Source organism: Meriones unguiculatus, chromosome X (genome assembly GCF_030254825.1).
Source record: "Meriones unguiculatus strain TT.TT164.6M chromosome X, Bangor_MerUng_6.1, whole genome shotgun sequence".
Classification (NCBI taxonomy): domain Eukaryota; kingdom Metazoa; phylum Chordata; class Mammalia; order Rodentia; family Muridae; genus Meriones; species Meriones unguiculatus.
The window spans coordinates 129,465,510-129,490,148 of NC_083369.1; the positions used below are offsets into that span (position 1 = coordinate 129,465,510).

The 24,639-nt window shown below is 39.8% G+C and overlaps 1 protein-coding gene across 2 annotated transcripts in view; it reads left to right on the plus strand.

Moving 5' to 3' along the window:
* Wwc3 (WWC family member 3) overlaps positions 1–24,108 on the plus strand; it is a 110,064-nt gene extending 85,956 nt beyond the window's left edge. The window contains exons 10-23 of one of the 2 annotated variants that reach the window (XM_060375562.1): positions 1,327–1,416; positions 2,201–2,763; positions 8,465–8,582; positions 9,794–9,868; positions 10,714–10,800; positions 11,775–11,967; positions 12,343–12,510; positions 12,860–13,011; positions 14,849–15,014; positions 16,136–16,300; positions 17,936–18,028; positions 19,384–19,611; positions 20,075–20,202; positions 21,568–24,108. In XM_060375562.1, the coding sequence (XP_060231545.1) occupies positions 1,327–1,416; positions 2,201–2,763; positions 8,465–8,582; positions 9,794–9,868; positions 10,714–10,800; positions 11,775–11,967; positions 12,343–12,510; positions 12,860–13,011; positions 14,849–15,014; positions 16,136–16,300; positions 17,936–18,028; positions 19,384–19,611; positions 20,075–20,202; positions 21,568–21,634 (2,293 nt within the window). In that variant the 3' untranslated portion in view covers positions 21,635–24,108. Of the gene's footprint in view, positions 1–1,326; positions 1,417–2,200; positions 2,764–8,461; positions 8,583–9,793; positions 9,869–10,713; positions 10,801–11,774; positions 11,968–12,342; positions 12,511–12,859; positions 13,012–14,848; positions 15,015–16,135; positions 16,301–17,935; positions 18,029–19,383; positions 19,612–20,074; positions 20,203–21,567 lie in introns of both variants that reach the window. The other variant, XM_060375561.1, reaches the window with a different exon arrangement.
* Positions 24,109–24,639: the final 531 nt, after the last annotated feature.

A 24,639-nucleotide genomic window follows, 5' to 3' on the forward strand; every position in this document is an offset into this window, starting at 1 on the left:
GTGTTGCTAAAGTTTCCTATGAACAAGTAACAAAATGTTTTCTTTCAAAATTATAGGTATGTAGAATCTTAAAAATATTACATTAAAAAGTGTGTATTGCAGTTCCTCTCACATTGTCGGATTATAGAATCTCCTCCGACTGGTAAAATTACTAAGGACTCCCAAATAGCTTTTGCTCATATGGATTTTTAACTGTCAATGACTAATGATTTAGAAATTACTTTGACATTATTATTTAATTAAAGATAACAAAGTCTTGTTAGAAATAAAGATTGCATGACTGATAAAGTTTTTGAAGCCAAAAAGAGACGGTCAGAATAGTACTTTAACTTTAAAGTACTTTATAATAGTACTTTATTATTTTTATAATAAACTGTTTAAACATCTGGCTTTCTAGAAGGCAGCTGCTAAAGCATTTGACCTGTTGTTATGTTATTTGTGGTGAACACATGAAGATTTTGCTGCTCACAGATATGTAATAAAGAAGAAGGGACATTTTTGGACCCTTGGCAGGATGTTAGGGATTCCCCTGGGGTCTGTAGACCATACTTTGAAAGTCATTGGCTTTAATGTATGCTATTCAGCTTTAAAATGTGTTGTGTAATGGCTCGAGTTATGAAGATGTTTGATACAGTGGGAACTGTTGTAGGGCTTGTTTTACTATAATGTTAATGAAACTTTACATAGCTTTTGCCTATAAGAGGGGCTAGGATGAGGAGTTACATTTACTGTAAGGAATTTCAGCAGATGAATGCATGCTGTGCATTTGAACCCAGTTTGTAGTGTAGTGTTCCATTGTTCTGTCTATTCTTCTATCTATTTAGCCTTTCATCCTTCTTTTACCTTACCCATGTATTCATATGCCCATCCATGCACTCACCTTTCAATCTACCTGTCCTCCCACTTGCCTACTCCCCTGTTCATAAGTTCATCTCTTCAACCCCACCCTCCCCCTTTCAGCCAATTTAGAGTGCCAAGGATGTATTTTCTAGATAAGACAAAACCCTTTTTTTTTATGGTGTCATTTATAATCTATGCCTTTGGAATTCACTTAATCATTCCAACCTGAATAATTTATTGAGCATCTATAGTTAAATTTCTTTTTTGTCCGTCTTTCTTTCCCATTTCCTTCACTCTTCTCTTCCTTCTTTCCTACTCTCCTTTGCCTCTCCTTCATATGGTGATGGGGATGGAATCCAGGTCTTTAGGCATGTTGGGCAAATGTATCACTGAACTACATTCCTCACCCCTGTAGCTAAAGTTCTTTTTATGAAAACAGTTTCCCTTCCCTTTTGACCCACCAATTGACTCTTTTTCTATTTGTAGGATTCTACTTCAGGAAAAAAGAAATTGTCTGCTTATGCAGCTGGAAGAAGCTACACGTTTAACATCATATCTCCAGTCTCAGTTAAAGAGGTAGGCTATGTATGAAGGAAAATGTATAATTAATAGTTTTATTATTTTACTATAGGAACATGTATTATATTACAGCAGCGTGTGCATGAACTTCATAGTTTCTTTTTAGCTTAGATTTGCTACTATTAGTAATTAGAACCTGAAGTGAGGCTAAAAACGTAGAAAACTTGCTAACATACAACTTAGGTAAAATGAGGAAAACCAAATTTGGCTTCAGAATAAGTAAGTAGAAAAAAGTAGAAAACTTGCTAACATACAACTTAGGTAAAATGAGGACAACCAAATTTGGCTTCAGAATAAGTAAGTGTGACCATACCATAATTAAACACACCTGTAATTCTGTCACTTGGAAGGCTGAAGTATGAGGATATGGAGTTCAATTACAAAATCAAGTTTATTGAAGGAATGTTTAATTTACTTAGCCACTTTAGAAGCATTCATCTATACACATTTTTATTATGGGGCTTTTTGTAAAAAGCAACATCTGGATGTCTAATGGCAGCTCCCCTTGTCAAGTTCTTACTGTATTGTGAAACAGGAAGTTAAGGACTTTGTATAAATGACATTATCGGTAACTCCTCAAACTCAGGAAAGAGTCTGCTGTTGTGCACTGCCCCCCTCCCCAGTGTCATTCAAAAGAGATAAGAAGCAAACTCTGCTCATATGCTCTCAAGCTTAGAACTGCATTTCTGTTGGATCTGTTCTTCCCTGGGGATACAGAACCATGTGGTGGGTGGTGGGAACAGCATCTATTTTTTCTGAGACCATGGCTCTTTCATTTCAGCCTGTCTGCCAGCACCCTGACTGTGTCCTCAGGAAGCAGCCGTGGGTCCCTGGCCTCCAGCAGGGGCTCACTGGCCTCCAGCCGTGGCTCCCTCAGCTCCATCAGCTTCACAGACATCTATGGTCTCCCACAGTATGAAAAGGCCGATGCTGAGTGTGGCCAGCTTCTGCGTTTCGATTTGATCCCCTTTGATTCACTGGGGCGTGATGTCCCCTTGACAGACCCACAGAGCCACTCAGGCTTTCACAAGCAGAGGAGGTCCCTGGATACACCCCAGTCTCTGGCCTCACTGTCTTCTCGCTCCTCCTTGTCCTCTCTGTCACCCCCCAGCTCTCCTTTAGACACACCCTTCCTCCCAGCTTCAAGGGACTCCCCTCTTGCACAGATGACTGACAGCTTTGAGGTGGCAGGCCTGGGAACACTGGACAGACTGCGGTCACAGGCCTCTACTTTAGGAGATGAAGATTTGCAGGGAACTGCAACACTTCAGCGACATGGAATCCCTGTGGATGGAGAAGGACCCCGTGAGCGAGGACCCCAACTTATGGCTCCCACTAGTGGAAGTAAGTGGTGATATGAAGAAAGGCCTGACTTTTGGGAAGGAGGGGACTTGAATGTAACCTATGGCTTTAAAGCTGGTGACTTTCAAGTTGATGGTGAGGTATTAGTTTTGTAATATTGATAGGGCTATGATGAATCCAAATCTTCACTAGTCTTTTCTTTCTGTGTCAGGAAAGAATGACACTGATGAAACTGTATTTGGCTTATTTATAGAATGTACTTAATTGCTAAAAGTTAACATTAAAAACTACATAGTCAGGGCTGGAGAGATGGCTCAGTGGTTAAGAGCACAGTCTGCTCTTCCAAAGGTCCTGAATTCAATTTCCAGCAACTACATGGTGGCTCAAAACTCATCTAAATGAGATCTGGTGCTGTCTTCTGGCCTGTAGGCATATTTGCAGGAAGAGTACTGTATGATAGATAGATAGATAGATAGATAGATAGATAGATAGATAGATAGATAGATACAAAGATAAGTCTTTAAAAAAAAAAACTAAATACTCTTCCGTATTCAAAGGCAAGTAAACAGATAATAGGACCTCAATATACTTTACAGAGTATTTGCTGAGATGGAACTTCCTGTGTATGCTCCCTTCAGATCATCATGTAGATTTGTATCTGATTATATGCTGGGTGAAATATCTACCTCCTCTGTCATTTTTACTTATCTCTTTAGTCATATGCCCTTAATTCCAAGTATATAATTCTATCAATAGTGAAACTAATTCTGTGCCATTTCAGAAGACACTCAAACTGGCCCTACATCACTTCTCACTGTTCTCCAGATGGGGTCCCACCAGACTATATAGGAAACTTTATCTACTCAGCTGTGTTAGTCCAACCCCTTATTGATACTGCAATGCTATTTGAGAAATTATTGAGTACGGTAATATAACACCAAGAACAAGGTTTCCTATACCCAAAGTTCAGCCCATGTATTTAACTTTTATTTGTATAGAAAAATAAAGTTCTAGATACTTAATTTAGATTAGCACTAGATAACTTATATAGCATAAAGGGTCTTTCCTCCTTCCCCTGAGGGAAATTTGGAAATGTCTGAAGGAACATTGAGCTCTCACAACTGGATAGAGAGGATACTCTGGCACATAGTGGATTGAGGCTAGGGAAGTTGTTAAACCTGCTATAGCACACAGCCGCATGACAGCAAAAATGATTTAGCCCAAGATGTCACTAGCATGGAGGCTGAGAATATTGAGAGGCATTCTATTGGTTATGTATCCAACAGAGGATGATAAATAAAACTGGAATATAGAGTATTGTGGTGCAGTAGAAATGGCTTCAAATAAGCAGCCTGAAGGCCAAGATTCTGTTCCCTGTCATGTAGATCACTAGTAATGTGATCTTCCTTGAATTGTCCTACTTTTCTTGCCCTTAAAAAAAGGTGATTTATGGTTTCTTCCACTTGCCACTATTTTGTTACCTAAGAATTGAATGGACTGATAGAGCAGTTGATCTTTCACTTAGCTTATCTATAATATAGCACGGTCTGCTAGTATTTACATGTTAACCTAGAGATCATTATGTTCTGAGTTGCCTCTTGGCTTTTGACACCTCTGTTATTTTGGTGTCTTATCCCATGTTTTCAAACACACTTGTATGTCCCTTGATACATTGTTTCTGTAACTCACACATCCAGGTAAACTTTATTTCTTTTATTCTTCTTTATAATTACAGATTCTTTACTCCATACTTATTTCTTTTAAAAGAAATGAAATAATTACAGAATTGCACATATATCTTGACAAAACTCATCTTTCTTCTAGTGCTCAGCCCCCTTATTATGTTCTCTTTAAAAGTTGAAATTCAAGAATATTAGTTTGGTTATGTAGAAAGTCTACATGAGGACCCTCTGGGCCAGGGCAAAGATAGGTTCTGAGGGAGAAGAGCTGCATTAATTTCTGATCCTGATTTCTTTAGTTTTCTTTCTTGTGCTGTGGCAGACATTGATTGTCATGTTCCAGCAAATTAGACTGGAAGGGTTTTGCTTCATCTACATTTAGGGACTGACACATGGTAAAAGATTCCTGGATGACACTGTAAGTTGACTTGTGTCCTTAGGAATTTGACATAATTAACAGAATGAGTTCCTGGGTCCTGCTAGGTGCTTCAGGAGTCCTAAGCAGGGAGACTGATTTCAAGCTTAGGCATATGGGGGACCCTTATTTTCATGCTTTGGCAACTCCAGATCCTAGAATTGTGATAGCATTCAAGCATGCTTATCAGATACACCTCATCCCATCATCTGGTGATGTAATTCTCTCCAGTTTTCAGCCTTATTCTGGAAAATCCAAGTTTGGCTTCAAGCTAGTTTAGTAAGATAAAGTTTTACTAAGATAAAAATCTAAATTGCCCAACCTAGAAGGCAGGATTTCCCCCTTGATGCCCTAAGGCAGTCAAGATAGACAGATGGCAAGATAGCAAAGTAGACTATAATTCTGGACATTTTTTACATTTTTGCCACAGTTTTGTCTTCCTGGATTCTTAAAGTTAAATGTATCCTGATTTTGAAATATTTTACTTTTTTTTTCAAGCTACTGGTTAGTATTTGATAACAAAATCCATAAAATTTCTTTTGAGTTTGCTATTTATTGATGACTTTATTATACATACCCTGTTTAAAATTATCTGCTGAAATCTTATACATTTTTACTCTGTGATTTTTTTTTCTCTTCTCATGCTGCTCCACAGAAACATTTACTGTAAGTGGCTTTGGTATTCTCCTTAACCCCCTTTGTTGCTCAGGCTGCGGGCACACTTTCATAGTGACTACATGCTTAGGGTGGCTGGGGATGGTAGCTTATTGATTGTCATTATCATTATTATTTCACTGTGGTTATTCACAATAATGTAAGAACTTTTTCAAAAAGCTTTGAGTGTTTATTTCCTATATGTATTTCTCTCCAAAGTGTCATAGTATTCATTATTTTAATATGTCATCTGGCAGTTTTGGCTATGATGTAATTTTCAGGTTTTTTTTTTCACCTTCATATCAAGCAGTATTTTTTTTTTTCAATGCAGTTTATTCAGGAACATTGAACAATCCTCAGACCCCGGGGAAAGCCAGCCCACAGCTTAAATAGCCTCTGGGTAGCCTACCCAGGCGTGCCACGGGGGCAATGCAGATAGGTCCACATACATGGAAGCAAGCCAGATCCTCGGCCTTAGCCAAATGTGGAGTTGTTCGTGACAGAGAGCACTCACCATCGGGAAGGTGGAAGGCGGAAACCAGCTCCATCTTTAAGGCATAGCATTCCACAGCTCTCTACAGTTCCACCTTTTTGTTTTAGACGCATCAGGCAAGAGTAGAGGTCTGATCTCTGATATTAGAAATAAATTGGGACTTTGTACAGATGTTCATTTAGGTGTCATCCACCCAAAGAGCATCAGACCTGTCCGAAACCTTTTTCTCAGAGGCGGGACCTGGGGCATCAACCCGCATGCAATCAGACATTCAAGCAGTATTTTTTATGTTCCTTGATTTTCATGTCTATCTGTCTATCTTTAATAAGGAAAGAACAGTATGATTCTTTGTTTGGTTGGTTTTGTTTTTAATGAATGGGTAAAAGATTTTCTATTTCCTGCATCATTTGCACTACTTCCTGAGTCATTCTTGATGTCCTAGAGCTTTGAGTATGTAATATGGAAGTTGCTCTGTCGTTTTGCAGTCAGGGTACCTGATGAAGTTACTCCCTGTTGCTCTGTGAGTTCAGTGACTCAGTCTGAGCTTTCAGTGTCTGTCCTCTCTGAATGGACTCCCATTGTAATGATGAGGGAAAAAAATGGTTAGAGCTGTAGGACTCTGGAAGTGGGAGGATTGTTACCTAGTACTATTTCCCCAAATGTATTTTAAATTGGATGGAGGAAGCATCTTTGGTAAATGTCAGGATATGAGGTGGAAACGGACATTGGTTTCACATCAAGAGATCTGTAATGTAGAGCCTCAGATAGCAGAACATTCCACCTGCAGTTAGGTCATGGGCCAGGGACAAAGACAGTAGCAGAGCATCAGAGGTCTAGTTAAAATTTGAGTTTTGTCCTCCAGCTTCTGTCCTTGGCTGATCAGAGTAGAAGTACCTTAACCCCATAGTTGGTACTTACTACAGACAACTAGAAGGCCAGCCTTTGTTTCCAGTTGACATTGATAGACCTTTGGTCTACTTATTGTCTGCTTAATGTGCTTGGGTTTACTTGCTATGGGTAGTAATTTGCTTAAAAAGAGAGGTGGCAGGGTTGTCATTGGACTCATTCTTTTCCATGGTTCAGAATGTCAAGTTTTCAGTTTCTGGACCTTGAATAGTCAAAAAGAAGCATAGCGAATCCAGATACTTGTATTATTAGCAAGTAGCAGCATGAAGTCCAAGCAGTCGTTAGCTTGGGAATCATATTTATTCTGTACTTTAACAAATTATGTCCCCTGTGAAATATAAGTTCCTGTATGTATAATTACATGTAACATATATTGGTTTTGTTTAAAGGAAGCCTTTTCAGTGAAAGAAGGGTACACTTGCTAAGAAAATGTCAGTGATTACTTTTGGCTCTTAAAAGTAAATCTGAGCCGGGTTCAGTGCCACGTGCCTGTAATCCTAGCACTCACGGAGGCGGAGAAAGGTGGATCTCTGTGAGTTTGAGACCAGCCTGTTCTACAAAGCAAGTCCAGGACAGCCAAGGCTACACAGAGAAACTCTGTCTCAGAAAAGAAAAGTAGATATGAAAGATAAAAATCAAATACTCAGGAATGGTAGCATTCTGACCTGGGAAAGCAATCCCAGAAGCCAGTCTAGGCCAGGTTGGCTAAGGAGGCAACTGCAATCAGATCAACAGAGAAATGTCTGTCCCCATGCAAGTCTCAGGTCTCCAAGACAGTGTTTCCAAAGGTTGAAACCATGTCTTTGACTTGAAGATCATTGAATTTTGTTAGGATATATTTGGATAATTTTTAAAAAGTGACCATAAAAATAATATCAAATAGGTTTATTGTGTAAAATATAGAGAATAACAAACAGCATAAATAAGAAAAGTGAAAAACAACACCTCTCAATGCAGTTGCTGTTCTTCTGGGTCTGAGTGTCTTTGTTATTTTTTTGGAAATATTTTTATATTTTAATCAATTAGAACATTATGTATTATATAACATCATGATATCTTTGAACAAAGTGTGTTTTGAGATTCTTTTTCTCTTCATCTTCTCCAGACCCCTACTATCTCTATCCCCTCCTTGTAGTCTCTCCCTCCCAGACTCTTTTAGGGGTTCCCCACTTTTGTCATCTTATGCTCTATGTGCTCATCATCAATGGGAAAATACAAGATATATGAATCCAAATTATTTCTAGACAGATTTGTTTAAGAAAATGCTATTGCCAGCCATAATGGTGCATACCATAATCCCAACATGTAGGAGGATAGGAAACATCTCAAGTTCAAAGAGCCAGGATGACATAGTGAGCCTCTGCCTTAAAAAAAAAAAAAGCCAGAAGTAGTACCCAGAAGTCTGTTGCTTTTGTTTGCTTTTGGTTTTCAATATTAAAGAAAATCATGCACAGTGTCTATCTGCATGCACATGCCATCGCTTGTCTCTTGACTTCTCAGTACTCTACCATAGATGTACTGGCCTCCCTAGCTGCTGTCACCTCTTGATCAAGGTGTATGCCTTTTTTTTTTTTTTTTTTTTTTTTTTTGTAGCAGTGACCCTACGAGAAGACAGCGCCAAGAGGATGGAGAGGAGAACACGCCGTGTTTCTACATGCTTGTCAGATTATTCCCTTGCCAGTGACAGTGGGGTATTTGAACCTCTAACAAAAAGGTTAGGAGCTGACCACCTTGCTTCCTCATCCCTAAGCACACTAGCCAGAGCTTATTATTGATATTTACACCAAGAATCTATGTAGAAATAGATTCTGAACTTTGTTTATGGCCCATACATATTTTCCTAACCTCCATTAATCTTTGGGAGGTTGGACCTTAGAACCCTGTGGGGAAAACACCTGTGGCTTATGTGTGTCATTTGGGGGCTAGCTGTTATTGTGTTGTTCTGGAATGGCTTTCCCCCCCTCATCCTGGCAAGTAGAGCTATAAAAGAGCAAATATGTAAAATGCACACAAGGGACCTGCATTCCTAGCAATGAAGTTCCCTCTCTCTTCCTTCTTTAGTTACAGGGAGCCCCTTGTGGTGAAAAACAAAATTGGGAAATAGTTCATCTTATTGAATATCTTTGTTGTCATTGCTTCTATGTACAGTTGTAAAACTCAAGTGTATGTAAAGACATTTTAGTCATTGCAATTTTTTTTGAAAGTTCACTTTTTGGATACTGCCTTTAGTGTCACATGGGGTTGTTTCAAGAGGTATGCAATTATTTTCCAAAACAAAGTAAAACCCCAGAACAACACAAACAAGAATCAGGACGTCTATTGCTGTATCTCAAACCTATTATTTCAGCAATGTGGAGGCTGAGATAGGAAAAAAAAAATGCCACAAGTTTGAGGAAATCATGGCTTATAAACTGAGTTCTGGGCTAACCTGGGCTAAGATAGCAAGACCCTCTCTAAAAACAGAGAGGTAGTCTGGAAAGATGGCTCAGTGATTTAGAGCAGTTGATACTCTTTGCAGGGGATCCAGTTTCAGTTTTCAGTGTCCCACAAGACTGCTCACAAGCCTCTGTTACTCCATTTTCAGGATTTCATTGCCCTCTTCTGGCCTTCATGGACACTTAATATGTGTTGTGTATATACTAATACTCAGGAAAACATTTATATACATAAAATAAAAATAAGTCTTTTTAAAACCAAGAGAGAGATAAAGAGAGAAGTTTGTGGTCAGATACCCATTAGATAACTCATGATGGATCCTGGGGACCAGCCATGCCATTTGAGCCCCTTAATGAACATATGTGCTTGAATCACAGTTTCATAAAGCTCTTCTCCATAAGGGACACACTGAGCATGAGAGAGCTTGTACGTACCTACAATGCTTAGGTCTTTTTGGAATAAACTTGATGAATTTACCATTATGCTTAGAAATGAAGATACTGAAGAGTCTGCTTTTGGAGACATGTATGGAAACAATGAACCCCAGATCTATGTGGGATTTCTGTGAGTATAAAAGCCAGTGTCCTGCTGTTCTTCAAGATGCCCTGTGGAATGAGGCCTACTTGGGTGGTATTTTACCACCTTTGATACACCCAGTCACCTTTCAACCTTAAAGATGCCCTGTAGATGGGGGGACTGATTCATGGTTCCCATCTCCATGCATAAGTGAAGGGGGAGAGAGTGACTCCATGACCCAGGCGTTGCTGCCCCATTATTGATAGCACCAGTATTACTTTTGTCTCAGATAAGTTGACAATGGTAGAAGGCAGGAGAGAAAGAGAAAGGTGGCTGCATTTCATCACTGATATCACAGCTTAGAGTTGGGAGTCAGAAAGGTGGGAAACACAAAGTCTTGTCAAACTCATGATCTTAGGGCCATATTTTTATATTTCTGCTGCAAGTTGACAGTGTTCATCCGAGTAAAGATAGCAGGATCTTTCCCTTATCCCCAGAGTTGATCATTCAATAGCTACAGCTTCAGTAAAAGCAGGTGGCCATGATGTTTATATTGGCAGCACAGAATATTCAGGTCTCTGTAGTTTTGATTTGCCCATTGTTATTCTGGTATAGATTTCTTAGTACTGATACTGTTGACAGTTAGAATCAGGTCATTGCTATGGTGTCCCATCTTGTGCACTGTAGGGTATTGAGTTATGCCTTTGACATCTATCTACTTGACACTTTCATTCCAGTTTTGATAATAAGAAATGCTTAGAGATATCACCAATGTCCCTTGGGAGTAAAATAAGGTAAAATGCTCCTCAGTAGACACTATTTGCAGTTGAATCATAAGGTCATTTCCTCCAATGGGGAATTTACAGTCCATGAACTTGAGCTTTATTTTCTAGGCATGATAGTACAAATGAATATCTTCTTGTGCATGTGCTACAACTGAGGAACCTTGCTGGACTGATAATGAAGGAAGACTGCAAAATGTAAGTTGCCAGTATTGGAGACCTGGAAGCTTTGTACAGCTACTATTCTTCTGGCTTTCCTCTGTGAAGTACAGCTCACTGCCTATTCTGCTCAGCAGCTCATGGAGGGGAAATGTGGTTTGGGAGCCCAAATTTTCAGTAAAACAATAGGGAACATCTATCTAAAGTACAAAGGAATATATTATGTGTGTGTGTGTATATATATATATATATATATATATATATATATATATATATATAAAATCTTAATTAGTTGGAGCATTTGGTATACTGTGTTGCTTCCAAAGAAGAGCCTGTCACTGAAAATGTTGAGGATTACACTGTGGTGCTTGTGCAAGCCCATCCAACTCTGTGATCCTATGCTATGTATCAAGAGGCCTGAGACTGGGTTCAAGGGGTCCTTGGCTAAGGACTGGAGCAGGAAATGGGAACTGGGACCATTTGGCAGTCAGCTAGTGATCTTGGCCTCAGTGGCAGAATTGCTGCCTCTCTGTGTTTTGTGACCCTTGGTGGGTGCTCATGGAGGGTCTCCCTAAGGTGGGTGACTGCTGATAATGGTCCATTCAAATCTAAGGTAACCAATCCCATCCATTCCTTGTGAACCAGCTTTGTAAACATGAAGATACATACTGGGATTCAGCTCACCTGGTGAAGCACACAACAATGGTCACAAATATTTCATCCCTCTCAACTATTTGCCAAGTCCCAGCCTGGGGGTAGAAAGCACAAACTGCACCTCTGTGGATGCTAGAACTGTAAGGAGAGGGCAGAAGAGCTCTAGCTGAAAGCATGTGTCCAGTACAGCCTCAAAGCCCAGAGTCTTATTTTGGCCAATCAGTCATGCTCCATCCAATCTACAGAGACACATTAGTTCTTTGGACATGGAGGGTGGGAAGCACACTGGTGTCATACCAGTAAGTGAGCATATTAGTCAATGCTGCTAACCCAGTGCGTTTTCTCACCTCTGTTTTCAGCCACGTCCGTGTCTACTTGCCCCCACTCGACTCTGGAACTCCCAGCACCTACTGCTCCAAGTCTCTGGAATTCCAAGCTCCACTGGTGTTTAATGAACTGTTTAGAATCCCTGTGCATTCCAGCATGTTGACATTGAAATCGCTACAGTTATATGTGTGTTCAGTGAATCCTCAGCTACAGGAAGAACTGCTGGTACATGTGGCAGAAAGGCCTTTGCTCACTCATATGGTGCTCTCCTTCCCCTCTCTTTTCCACTTCTCCCTATTTTATGACGCTTATTTTCTTTCTTTCTTCCTCCATATCTTCTTTGTTCCTAATTTCCTTTTTACTTTCTTTTTTATGCTTACTAATATATGTTTTGTGTGTGTGTGTGTGTGTGTGTAGAGGAAGGAAAGTACAGGTGAAGGTGTACATGCTATAGTGCTTATGTGCGTCAGAGAAAAGCTTTTAATTCTCTTTCTTCCACCGTGCGGGTTCTGGCAGTCAAATTTGATATTTTAAGGGACCACAGTTATGGAATAAAACCATTAAGGACTGGTTCTGGCTTTTATTTTAATACCCATTCAGGGCATTTCTCAGATAAACTTGGCCGACTGTGATAGTTCAAGCGACATGCAGCTGCGCTGGTATCCTGTGCAGGTCTTTGCCAGCCCTGAGCCACCTAGGTCAAAAGAGCCTGTGCAAGTTATGGAGAGTGCTCCTCAGGACACCATGAATGCCAGCTCCGGAAAGACGGTACATGTCCCTGGCTCCAGAGCCAATCTTTTATGGCTATTTTCTTGACTTTAAGACTGGCTTTGCTCCAGGAACTCATTTCTAAGAAGATTCCTTGTAGGCTTCAAGTCAGCATAAGTTATCAATGAAAGAGTTTCAGGGGAAGGAATTGGGTGGGAGCATGGTAATATACAAGACCACTTCCTGAAAATGGATTTTTAATGCAAACATATTCCATGATCACTACTTTTATATAAACTTGTAGACACAAAGCTATCAGCACAGGATGAACAGTGTCTTGCTGTGAATGGTGTGGTCTGTTCTCCTGTGTGGCCAAGAGGTTAAGCAGAAGTATCCTTTTCTTCTTCAGGATGCAGTAACAGTGCTGCTGGCCAGAACCACAGCACAGCTACGAGCTGTGGAAAGAGAGCTGGCTGAGGAGCGTGTGAAGCTGGAATATACTGAGGAGGAGATCCTGGAGATGGAACATAAGGAAGAGCAGGGTGAGGCTGTGTCTGAAAGGTGAGTGCCTAGTCCCCTGCCCTCCTAAGTCTGCAGGAAGAGGCAGAATTCTATACAATAACTTGGGGAGGTAAAGTGATGTTTCTGAAGATAGTCTCGCTTGCCCAGTGCCAGCCAACATGGCCCTCAGGTGAATGTTTCTGCATGGAAGTCTCTTTTCTCCTCTTTGCCTCTCTAGAATGTGCTGGGTAGTGCTACCATACCATTGCTTAGGAGCCATATTCTGGTGGACAATTTCATGGTGATATGACTAAAAGAAGTACCCTGAGCTCTGTGCCCAGTCATCTTTCTTTAATTCCAGAATTTCTTTTCAGGACTCCTCCCTGATGAGACTAATGATAACAAAGTCCCTCCCCATTTTGGTTTTGGGAGACGGGCTCTTAGTGCTAAGCCCAGGGTAGGTTGGAGTTCTCTTGCCTTAGCCTTTTGAGTGCTAGCATTATAGACATATGCCACCATGCCTGACTGAAAGTTCTCTTAGTTTCTGTTATTGTTTGTTTGTTTCATTTCTTTTAGGGTACTGGGAATTATCTAATGTTTTGTACATTCTGGGCTACATTCCCACTGTTGGTTGTTGTTAAAATCCAGCATATTGAAATTTAATCTATCTGCCATTTACAGTATACAAGTCACTAATTTGGGGTATAATTGCAGTATGCCATTTCCACCGTAGTCAGTTATGGAGAATTTTCATGAAACAAAAAATCCCCCACATATACTAGCCATCACTCCCATTCCTCCTTCCCTCTGACCATCTTCAATCACAAATGCATTATAGACTTGCCTCTTATTGTTGATGTCAGTTTAAAAAAAATGTATTTACATTTCTTATATCTTTTTCTCCCTACTCCACCCCAACACCCGGTAGGAGAGAGAAAAGGTTAGTGGGAGAGGGGGTGCAAATCTTTCTTAGCTGCTTCTTGCTGGTTAGGGTCATCAGGTTCCTTGGAGTCACTCCAAACCTCGTTTCAGGAGATCTCCAACTTTTTGTTTCACAACAGCAACCAGGAGCAGGAAGAGGGAAACAAGAGCATCCTTGTTCTTTCTCCCCTCCATGCTCTGGGCTCTGGCATTTATTCTTTCTCCAGGGTCCTCAGGTTCAAACTATCTGCATTTGGCAAAGACCTCCTCTCAGAGCTGACATGAGGCAAATAGTCTGCTGCTGTGGACCATCTGAATCAGTCCCACATTCCACACCTAGGAAAAAGACAAAACCATGTTTATATCCACAACATCTTATGGACACACTCTTCAGTGGAAGCATATAATCATATAACCAAGCAGCATCTCTCTCCACTGCTGCTTGAAGTGGTCCATCAAGGACTCATTGGCTATAAAGGCCTGTGGGAAATAGATGAATAGTTCCGGTGAATGAGCACCACTGGTAAAGTGGCTTGTCTGACCCTTCATGGAGGCACTTACATGTTGAATTCCTTCTAGAGATTTCCAAAAAGAGTATCGACTTTGTGAAGCTTACTGTTTCTTCACATATTCTTGAATTTAGTTTAGACATGAATGTGCTTTTGGAGTACCTGGCACAGGGATAGCGTATTCTGTTCGTGATTAAACACAAATTCTGTGGGATCTTCTAGTGGAGTTTTTGGTATCTTAAATGGCTCCAATTGGGTGATAGAGAAAAATAAGACCATTAATGAAAAGCCTTGAACTACTGTCTTCCTTAGAAAACAGAAAGACTCCTGCTTTATGAGAACAAGAGCTGTCTTTAGTTATTGGAAATGAATGGGTTTTCTCTTTCTGCTACTCTGCCCTGCAAACAGCCATGAAAGTTATCACCTCTGATGAGCTTTTCATGGGCTGTTGCAATATTTACCTTTAGGAGTTGGCAGGCTGACTTAGTTGATAGTGGCTGTAGCAACTGCACCCAGACCAGCCCCCACTACCCAGACTCCTGTTACATTGGTGTGGACTCCAACCATGGGCATGTGTTTACTGGCCAGGCAGATTCTTACAACCCTGAGAAACTTCAACCCCTGCCTGTTAAGGTAAGTAAAAAATATCAAAGGGGCCTTTGAATGTATAGTGCCTGGCCAGTCCTAGAAGGAAAGAGGGTGTGTCCCTCTATATTATGGGAAGTGTGAGGGGAAGGGTAGAAGAGAAGCAGGTGTACTTCAGGAAGCTAGACTGATGTGCTCACATGTAGGAGTAGAATATGCATTCATTAGTAGCTATGCTTAGTGGGTATTAGTGGGTATGGATATGTGTGGCATTTGAAAGTAATAGCTAAGTAAGGGTTCTATATTATCTAATGCTGAACATTAGCATTGCCTAAGATGTGTAAGGGATTAATGTGGGTTCAGCAGGTCCTACAGAATGTCTATCACTGTAGATTACAAGAAAAGGACAGCTGTAACTTAAATAGGGATCTTTTGTACCATTCTGTGGTGATCCCTTCCCATCTTCAGAGACAAATAAATTTTGAGCAGTTGACACTCTAACTATACCTCACTGAAATGTTATTACCATAACTATTAAATTTATGAAAACATAGTACAATGGTGGTCCCTGAAACAGCATGTATGAACTCTTCTCTTAGGTAGTTTCTTAATCTGCCACTTTTGCAGCAGATTAAAGTGCTTGTTTTAGAGTAGATCTCCAGAAATTACTATTATCTACTGTTTACAACCTTGAAAAGTAGAAGCTACCAAAAGAGGGGCTAAGAAGGCTATATTTATACTCTCCCCCTTCTTACTTTATTCACATTTATATTTTAGAAAGGGCAGGGTAGTAAGATGGTATAATTGCTATGGAAAATGGCATGGCAGCTCTTCAAATCTGTTCATGGTGGCTCATTCTTTTCATCCCACCATTTGGGAAGATAAGGAGGAAGATTGCCTCATGTTCAAGACCAACATAAACTAAATAATGAGTTTCAGGCTTGCCTAGTCTGTGTAGCTAGACCACGTCTCCAAAAATAGAGAGCTAATAGGAGTAGGGATGGAGAAAATAAACTACTGTACATTTCAGCAATGCTGCTTCTGGTAGTAGGTATAAAAAGACAGGTGGACCAACAGAGCAGAAAGAAACTTCAAAAAAAGAGCTTATTTATGCTAAATGTACTGCTTGTGTATGAAGAAGTCAGAGTAACAAAAACCCTACTACCTAGGTTGACAAGGAAACCACTACAGAAGACCTTTTCCCGGAGGAAGCAGTGAGTCTTCTAAAGGACCGGCCTAGCCGTCGTGCCCGTGGCTCTCCTTTTGTACGCAGCAGTACCATTGTGCGCTCACAGACTTTCTCACCAGGGGCAAGGAGCCAGTATGTTTGCAGGGTGAGCTGAAATTCTTTTATCCTTATGTGCAGTATTTTCTTCTTCATTCCCTTCGTCTTGTTCTCATTTTTACTATCTCTGCTAAAAAGACATGTACATTATCTCAAGCCATACCAGTGAATGAATGAACAACATGTATGATTAAAGATAAAATGAGTTCTGGACACTCATCTTGCCACCTGGCCCTGAGCCTTTTGAAATCTGGATTTCCTCTGAATTCTACCTCCCACAGATTTTCACTGGTGGATATTATGACATCACACTCAAAAACAGCAAATCAAAATGGGAACTGTCTTGAGTTTGATAGGAATCTGTAGATTGCACTAGCATGTTCTCTTCATTCTCAGAAGTCCTGAAGTGTAGTCACACGGCTGAGTAGCATGGTGCCAGCCCATTTGAGTCCTGTAGGCTCTAAGGAGTATGTTTCAATTAATCCACATGGAAACTTTATCATTTGTAGAATGGTGCAGATAAGCACATTGCTGTGGAATGCTCCTCTAAATACTGATACCCAGATCCAACTCCTAGAGGCTTGTCACTGGTCACAGGTTGGACCTGACAATTAAAACTTTTAGAAGCTCTGATGGGTACATGAGAGTGAGAACCCATAGGTAGGTGGATAGGTGGTCTACACCACTGTAGTCATTGAAAGGATGACAATGAATTTGAGCTGATCGGGCAGTACCAGGATGACAGTAACACCATTGATGTAGACAGTGAAATGATTTCGTAGGGAAAATGGTCATGATGCTTATATGGGTGGTTTGACATCCTCATCTGAATACCATCATCATGGTCCCTCTTTAGCCTATGCTCCATCAGAACCACCAGGGAACATATTCAGGTGTTCATTGACAATAGAGTGGTAGAAGGACAAAATTTGCTGCTTAAAGGAAGAATGGCAATTGCAGGGTTGAGCTCTGTGCCCTAGCATAAAAGACTGCATTTGTTGGTGATGGTGTTAGAAGCCTTGCTGTTTGTGTGCATGTTGGTATGACCACAGGGCAAGTAAGCTTCCAAGCCACTGTGTTTCCTGAATATCTCCTATAAACTAGTATAGAAAATAAGGCTGGGAAAGCATGACTTGGTCACTCACACAGACAACCATTGATCCACCACCACCACATGAAATCCGTAGGGGCTCCCATAAAGAAGTGTTCTTTATTTCCCTCTTTAAAACCACACCTTTCCCTTGACTGGCACAGCAGGGCTTGGTGAATGTTGGCTTGTCCTTCTAGCAGGAATGAGTCTCTTTCCAGAAAGCCATTTTACTAAAACCAGAAATAAATAACAAATGTGAATGATTGCTAAACAGTGAAACAAGCTGAAGACAGTACCTGCTTTCATAAGCATCTTACTTAATATCAAGTTGTAGTAGGTATAGATAGCAGAGAAGTATGATTGATCTCATCCATTTAGAGAGCCCATGTGATTAAGTTGACGAGCATGAAAAAGACCAGGTTGGCAGCTTGTTTCATTTTGTCTTTTGTTTCTCCTTAAAACTCTTTTTATAGGTCCAAAGACCTGGTAATAGCATCAACAAAAAATTTAATGTGTTTTAAATGCCTGGGAGAAGAAAAAAAAAAGAATATAAAATGTCTAATAAAATTATTTCTGGATATGCTTTTTGTGCAGCTTTATCGTAGTGACAGTGACAGTTCAACACTGCCTAGGAAGTCCCCTTTTATACGAAACACTTTGGAAAGACGAACCCTTCGCTACAAACAGGTGTGTGCTACAGAAACTAATATGGAATCTTTAACAGCTGTGGTTTATTTGTATATTTACAAAAGTAAAGGTATTATTTTAGGAAATGCTTAGGGCCACATTTATTAAAAGACAATATTTTTATTCTTTAGAAAGTGTAAGAGTGTCCTAATTCTATTAGTATTTCTTGATGATTTTATATCATTTGTGATCATTATATTCTTACATGTATTAAATGAATAATTGTTTCTGCATGATTTTTTTTCCTTTTTGATAGGAGAGTATATATATAGTTTGGAAATTTTGGGCTTTTCTATGATTTATTTTTACTTTTAATTATTTGAATATGTGTGGGAGTATGTGCACATGTGACTGTAAATGCCAATGGGTACCTGATCCCCTAGAAACAGAGTTGTAGGCAGTTGTAAGCCACCTACCATTGGTACTGGAAACCCAACTCACATTCTTTGCAAGAAAAGTACATGGCGCTAACCACTTAATATCTCTCCAGTCTCTACATCTGAGTTTCATGACATACAGCATGCTTCTATAGCTTTTATTGCCTTTGTTGGCCAAAGGGTTTTTTTTTCTTCTTTATATATTAAAAGCTAGCTTTAAAAGATGTAGTTTGTAAGGTAGTAGGTAATTCTGTCTTTTTTAGGCAAGCATCATTTGGAATAAATATTTTAAAAATCCAAGATTTTCATGTGATATTGTTACTCAAATTAGTTTCAGAATAGAACATTTAGAAAGCATATAAATGAACTGCAGAAATTGTGTCTGAACAGCAACAGTATGAACATTTTGAAATGAGAAATTCTTTGTTACTGTCCTGTGCTCTTTTCTTGAGCACCATCCTTGACTTTGATCTGTTAGATGCCAGAAACGCCAGTTTCCTGCTGTTATATTTAGCCACCCCCCACCCCTTGTAAACTTTACTTAATTTGGTAACTTTTGTTTGTTGTCAGTCATGCCTTTCAGATGCTAGTAAAAAAATAAAATCTCAAAACCAAAAACAAAAAGGAACATTTTGCTACTTTAGACATACATTATCAAATGGCATTTCTAAAAGAGTGTGCTCATGTTTTATCCTGTCAGCTGCATATGAGGGTCTGTTGATCTGTACTTTGACAAACATATTTGTAGGCTATTATTAAAGAAAAGAATTTGATGTTCCTAATTTTGATATTGAAGTAGATATTTAATTATTCCAGAATCTGATTTTTTAAATGTGAATGTGTGATAGGTCAGGCTTACAGTAATACTCGTACCACAGCCATATCCTGTTAATTGTGGAAGAACCTTCTAGAAGATGGGGCATGTGCCAGCCCAAGCTGGTTGCATGCTCACTGGTGCCTTTTTCCTGCCTTCCACAGTCCTGCAGGTCATCCCTGGCTGAGCTCATGGCCCGCACCTCTCTGGACCTGGAGCTGGACCTCCAGGCCTCAAGAACTCGTCAGAGGCAGCTGAATGAGGAGATCGGCACCCTCAGAGAGCTGAGGCAGCGTCTGGAAGACGCCCAGTTGCGGGGCCAGACTGACCTCCCAAACTGGGTGCTCCGAGATGACCGGTTCCGCAGCATACTGAAGGAAGCAGAGAGGCAGGTAAGAGGGCCAAGAGCCTGCTCTGGACTCCCTCAACAATTCCCCAGCTATTGCTTATCCATTGTTGCCAACCTGAGCTCTAGTTGGCAGTGTTCCTATAATGATGTAGCAATTGAAAGGGTCCTGACACTTGTTTTATGTAAATTTGTCCTACTATGTGCATTTGTGGTGGCACCAGTAGACACCTAGTGGTTCTTTGAGGAGAGTGAAGGGCACCAAGGTCTTTCTTGCCTTGTGTGGAAAATGTACTGGGGCCACATTCAGCCTGGTCTGGCTCTAGCCACCCCAGGCACTTCTGTGGAGATTTTCTCTGTAGATACAGATGAGGCAGGCCTTTCTTCTAGATCTCTGTGGCTGGTGTTAAATCTTCTGGACTCCCAAGATTGATGTGAATTCATTCATTCATTCATTTTTTTTTAAAGTAGCAGTAGACATTCTTGGTCATAAAACGTTTCTATTGCAGACAAGACAGACTACACTTGACTACCATCAAGAACAAGTAGCTGAGAAGATGCTGAAGAAGGCCTCCAAGGAGATCTACCAGCTGCGAGGGCAGAACCACAAGGAGCCCATCCAAGTACAGACCTTTAGGTAGGTGGGGAATGAACCCTGTGCCCAAGATTACTGCTCACTGCTTTCCTATCACCATGGTACCTGGATTAATATAAAAAGTATAGTCGCCAGGACTCAACTATAAGCAGCATGTCCTGCCACAAGTAGCATTTTGAAGTTTTCTTCTGATGTTTATATTTTTATACTTTTTCATGCCACCTATAATCATAATATAGAAGCCTGTTGTTTAAAAATTAAAATATCCCACAATGCTACATACTTTTATTTGAACATAATGTTTTATCTATAATTCACCTAGTTGCTCTATTTTATAACCTACTGCTGCTTTCTGAACATTTGCTACTGTCGGTAATTAATTTACATACATACACATCTGTGTCACCTTTTCTTTTTAAATTAACTTACATTTGAAGCAAAATCTACAAACTTCAAAGCATATGTATTATATAGTTGAGTTGTCATAGACTTACTGTCATAGGAATCAAGCATTTATCAGTATCTTCTACTATCCCACATTAGAATCACCATTTTCTTAGATTAATTGCATAGATTATGTCTACCTGCAAAAGGAGTTAAAGCTTTTGGGGGAGAATTAATTGCATGATTAAATCTGTATTCTCAGTGGCTATGAAAAAATACAGTGAAATTCAGAAAACATGAACTTAACACATTTAAAACAGATCAATACCTTGCTGCATCAATAATGTCATGCTGTTGCTCCCTCCGTTTAAATTTCAAACACTGTCATAATCCCCAAAGGAAAGTGCCTTATACTCATTTGATGGTAAAGCCCATCCCTGTCCCTGAGCACTGCCAACCAACAATCTGCTCTCCTTCTTTCTTTATTTACCTCCTCTGGCTATTTCTTATTAATAAGATCATACACCATATAGTTTTCCCTCTCTTCCTCATTGCATTTAGCATCAAGCTTCTGAAGGTCATCCACTTTGTACCATCTCCCTGTGTCAATCCTTTTTAATTGCTAAACACAATGTTTGACTTTTAGCCTTAATATTTTGAAATGTTTAATATCCATATCCTTGTCATAACCAGCGTTAAGTAGTATAACTTTCTGCCTTCAGTTATGATTTGGAGTTCATTCATTCATTAATATACATCTCACCTTATTTATTTCTTAAAAAAAAAAAAAACTCAAGAATTTCCTGTGTATCTGCCATATACTAGTAAGGATTTTAGACACTAAAGATAAGCACATTATTAGGGCTTCATACATAAAGACAGTTGTCACTGTGATTTAAATTCAGCCCCTGCTACTGGGGATTGACTCTAGAACTTTCCATAAAGTAGACATGTACTCTGTCACTGAGCTACGTCCTAGCCCTTTCCGATCTAATTCTAACATATAACTCTTTTCAATCCTAGGGAGAAGATAGCATTTTTTACAAGACCAAGGATTAACATACCTCCTCTCCCAGCTGATGATGTTTGATGTAGTGCATTGTGCACATGAAGTATTTATCTGCCTGTTTTCTTTTCATGAACTTCTTAGATTAGCTAAATTTGTCTTGAAAATATTTGTGCAAAGCTATTAATATACACATTTTGTAAAAAAAAACATATCTATACATATATATTTTATAATAGTGACGGCAACAGGGCTTGGTTTTTCCTTGTTGTGAAATTGACATCTCTGAAGACAGGTTATTTTATAAAAGATCAAATATCATGTTAAGAAGTGTACAGTTTTTACACTGTTTTATTTGACTTAAAGGCTGGAAGACAGAAACGAAGTGAGTTCAGGCAAATTCACTGTATTGTAATTTATTTATAGTACTTTTTTTCCTTGAAGGAAAATACTGACTTTAAGGTGTATTTTAAGACTGAAATTTTGTTCTTTAGTATTTGTCATGCAGTAGAATGGAACTTGGGGCCGGTTTTGTTTCTGACACCTGAAACGCAAACATTATGTGCTGATTTGTCACATGTATCAGTTTCTTATAGGTACATTTACCATGTATGTTGTACACTTTCATTCTCTGTGTGTTATGTTAAAATATCAACTGCAGTGGTTCAGTCATAATCTGTAAGCTGTGTATGTGTTGTAGGGCTCAGTGTCCTGGGCACTGATGGCTCCTCATTGCTGTGTTGTCATCTAATGCATCTTTCTGTGCTTACCTGTACAAGTCGCAAGCTGGCAACAGAGCTTCTAGCATCCCAGGTTTCAGCCTGCCTGTCCACTGGTGACTGGTGGCTGTTCACATTGCTTATGTTTGTCAAAGCATGTGCAGCTATCTTTGATACCTCTGGCTGATCTGACAGACAGCAGGATGGGAGTGCTCTCCTGCTACCCTGATGTTTTGCGAAGGAAAGTGAAAAGAGTGAATATAGCAGATACTAAAAGCAGAGATATAACCTTTGAAGGTGCTTTTGTGTGTGTGTGTGTGTGGAGAGAAGTGCATGTGGGTAACACGGCTTACCCAGCAAGTCATTGCAGGAGAATATTTGAGTTAAATCAGAATGCTTCTCTCATACTGGAGCTAACCAATGTTCCTCATAGAATCTTAGAACTAGCTCATGAGGGAAATTTTAATCTAATAAAAATATGCCATGATTCTTTTAAATGCCAAACAATTTAGTTTGCCTAGCACACATTTGTTCTATGTAAGTGTGTATTACTTTCTGAGGCCTTGAAATGAAGTAATCATAGGAAATGTCAAAGAAAACAGAACTCTCTTCCTAGATCTTTCTTCCCCTCCTCAGAAATGTCCCTTTTAATCAGGTCTCCTTTCTCATCAGACTATAACCTCTTCCCTTGTATAACCCACTTTCATTTTTTGAGTTATTAAAAATGAATTTTGTTAAAAGCATTTCATTGACATGCGACCAACCACAGACAATGGAATTTGTCAGTGGTGGTTTAGACTGAAAACTTTTTTTTTACAGTTGTCATCTCTTGCTATGCATTCCTGCTTCTAGCCTTGCTGTTTTGACCCCCCCCCCTAATTCCTTTTTGTATGAACCTACAATAGAGGTAGAGACCCAAGTTACCACTACTTAGAGCACTGCCAAAAGCAAGCAGCATTGCTAAGCAGGCCCTCCCCCTATGCCTGCAGAATATTGGGATCCTAGCCTCCAGCCAGAACGAACTGTGGCTAACACTGTCCCACAGAGACGGCTCTTTCCATGCCACTCTCAACCTGGAATGAGGTTGCTTTTCTGCCAACCCAAATTCGGGAGCAGCTGAGGGAAAACAACTGTGCTAGTACAAAAACTCCCAAGCATATTTTTCAGAAACATCACTGCCTACCTATACAAATTTTTGTGGGGAGTCTTCCTGTTCTTGCCCCCACAAGAAACATATGCAACCCCTGTTTTAGGATCAGTCCAAGGAGGAACACCTGACACCTTTACATCATATCTCTCCCTGCCATTTGGCTTTGCAACAGATGGAATGTGAATTGTGTTTAGGTGTACTGCATGGACTGTTTGCTGTCATAGGAGACGTGGTACCCAACACCCTCGTTTGCCTCCTCTTAGCAATTGCCAACCTCTTAAAATTAACATGTCTGGAATATGTTGTCTACTTCAGACAAATGAAGGACTGTGGGCATTAGGAGCTGGAGGGAGTTTCCATCTGCTGTGTGAGTTTTTATATATGCTTAGCCTGGTGAGAAAGAAAACTCCAGTCTCTGAGCAGCTCTGTTCATACAACATCCTGAATTCTACCACCAGGGTCTCTGAAACAGCACTACATATGAAAGGGAATTTGGTGTTTTGCTATATCTAATCATTGCATTGTCAGACTTTGGTGATTATTGCTGAAATAAGTAACCTTCTGTTGTGGGAATAAGTTATAATCAGTATTCATCTCTTTGTTTTGTCACTGTTCTCTATGACTGTGTAATTTGTATTGTTTGGAAGTATTTCTTCTATAAAATTAAACTAACCTGCCTTAAGAACAAATGGAAGGAAATGTGTGGTTTGTTTCTTAAATGGTATATAACTTAATGGAGACTTTTAAATAAACAAAAATATGGTGCTGGAAATGTAGCTCAGTAGCAGGGTCCATACATATTTCACATGTACAAAGTCTTGGGCTCAGTCTCAACACCAACAAATAAATTAATAAAATAGAGACATTGTATTAGTCAGGGTTCTCTAGAGAAACAACTACTTATAGGATGAATCTGCATGCATATAGAAAGAAAATTATTAGAATAATGTATAGGCTGTACTCCAACTTGTCCAACAGTGGCTGGCTGCCTATGAATGGAAGGCTCAAGAAATCAGTAGCAGCTGAGTCCACAAGGCTGGATTTCTCAGCTGGTCTTCACTATATGCTGGAATACCAAAGAAGTAAATTCTAGTGCTAGTGAAGGAATGGACTTGTAGAGAAGAGAAAACAGGGAAAGAGAGAGCAGGCTTCCTTCTTCCTTATCTTTTTATAGGCTGCCAGAGGAAGGTGTGGCTCAGATTAAAGGTGGAACTTCCCAC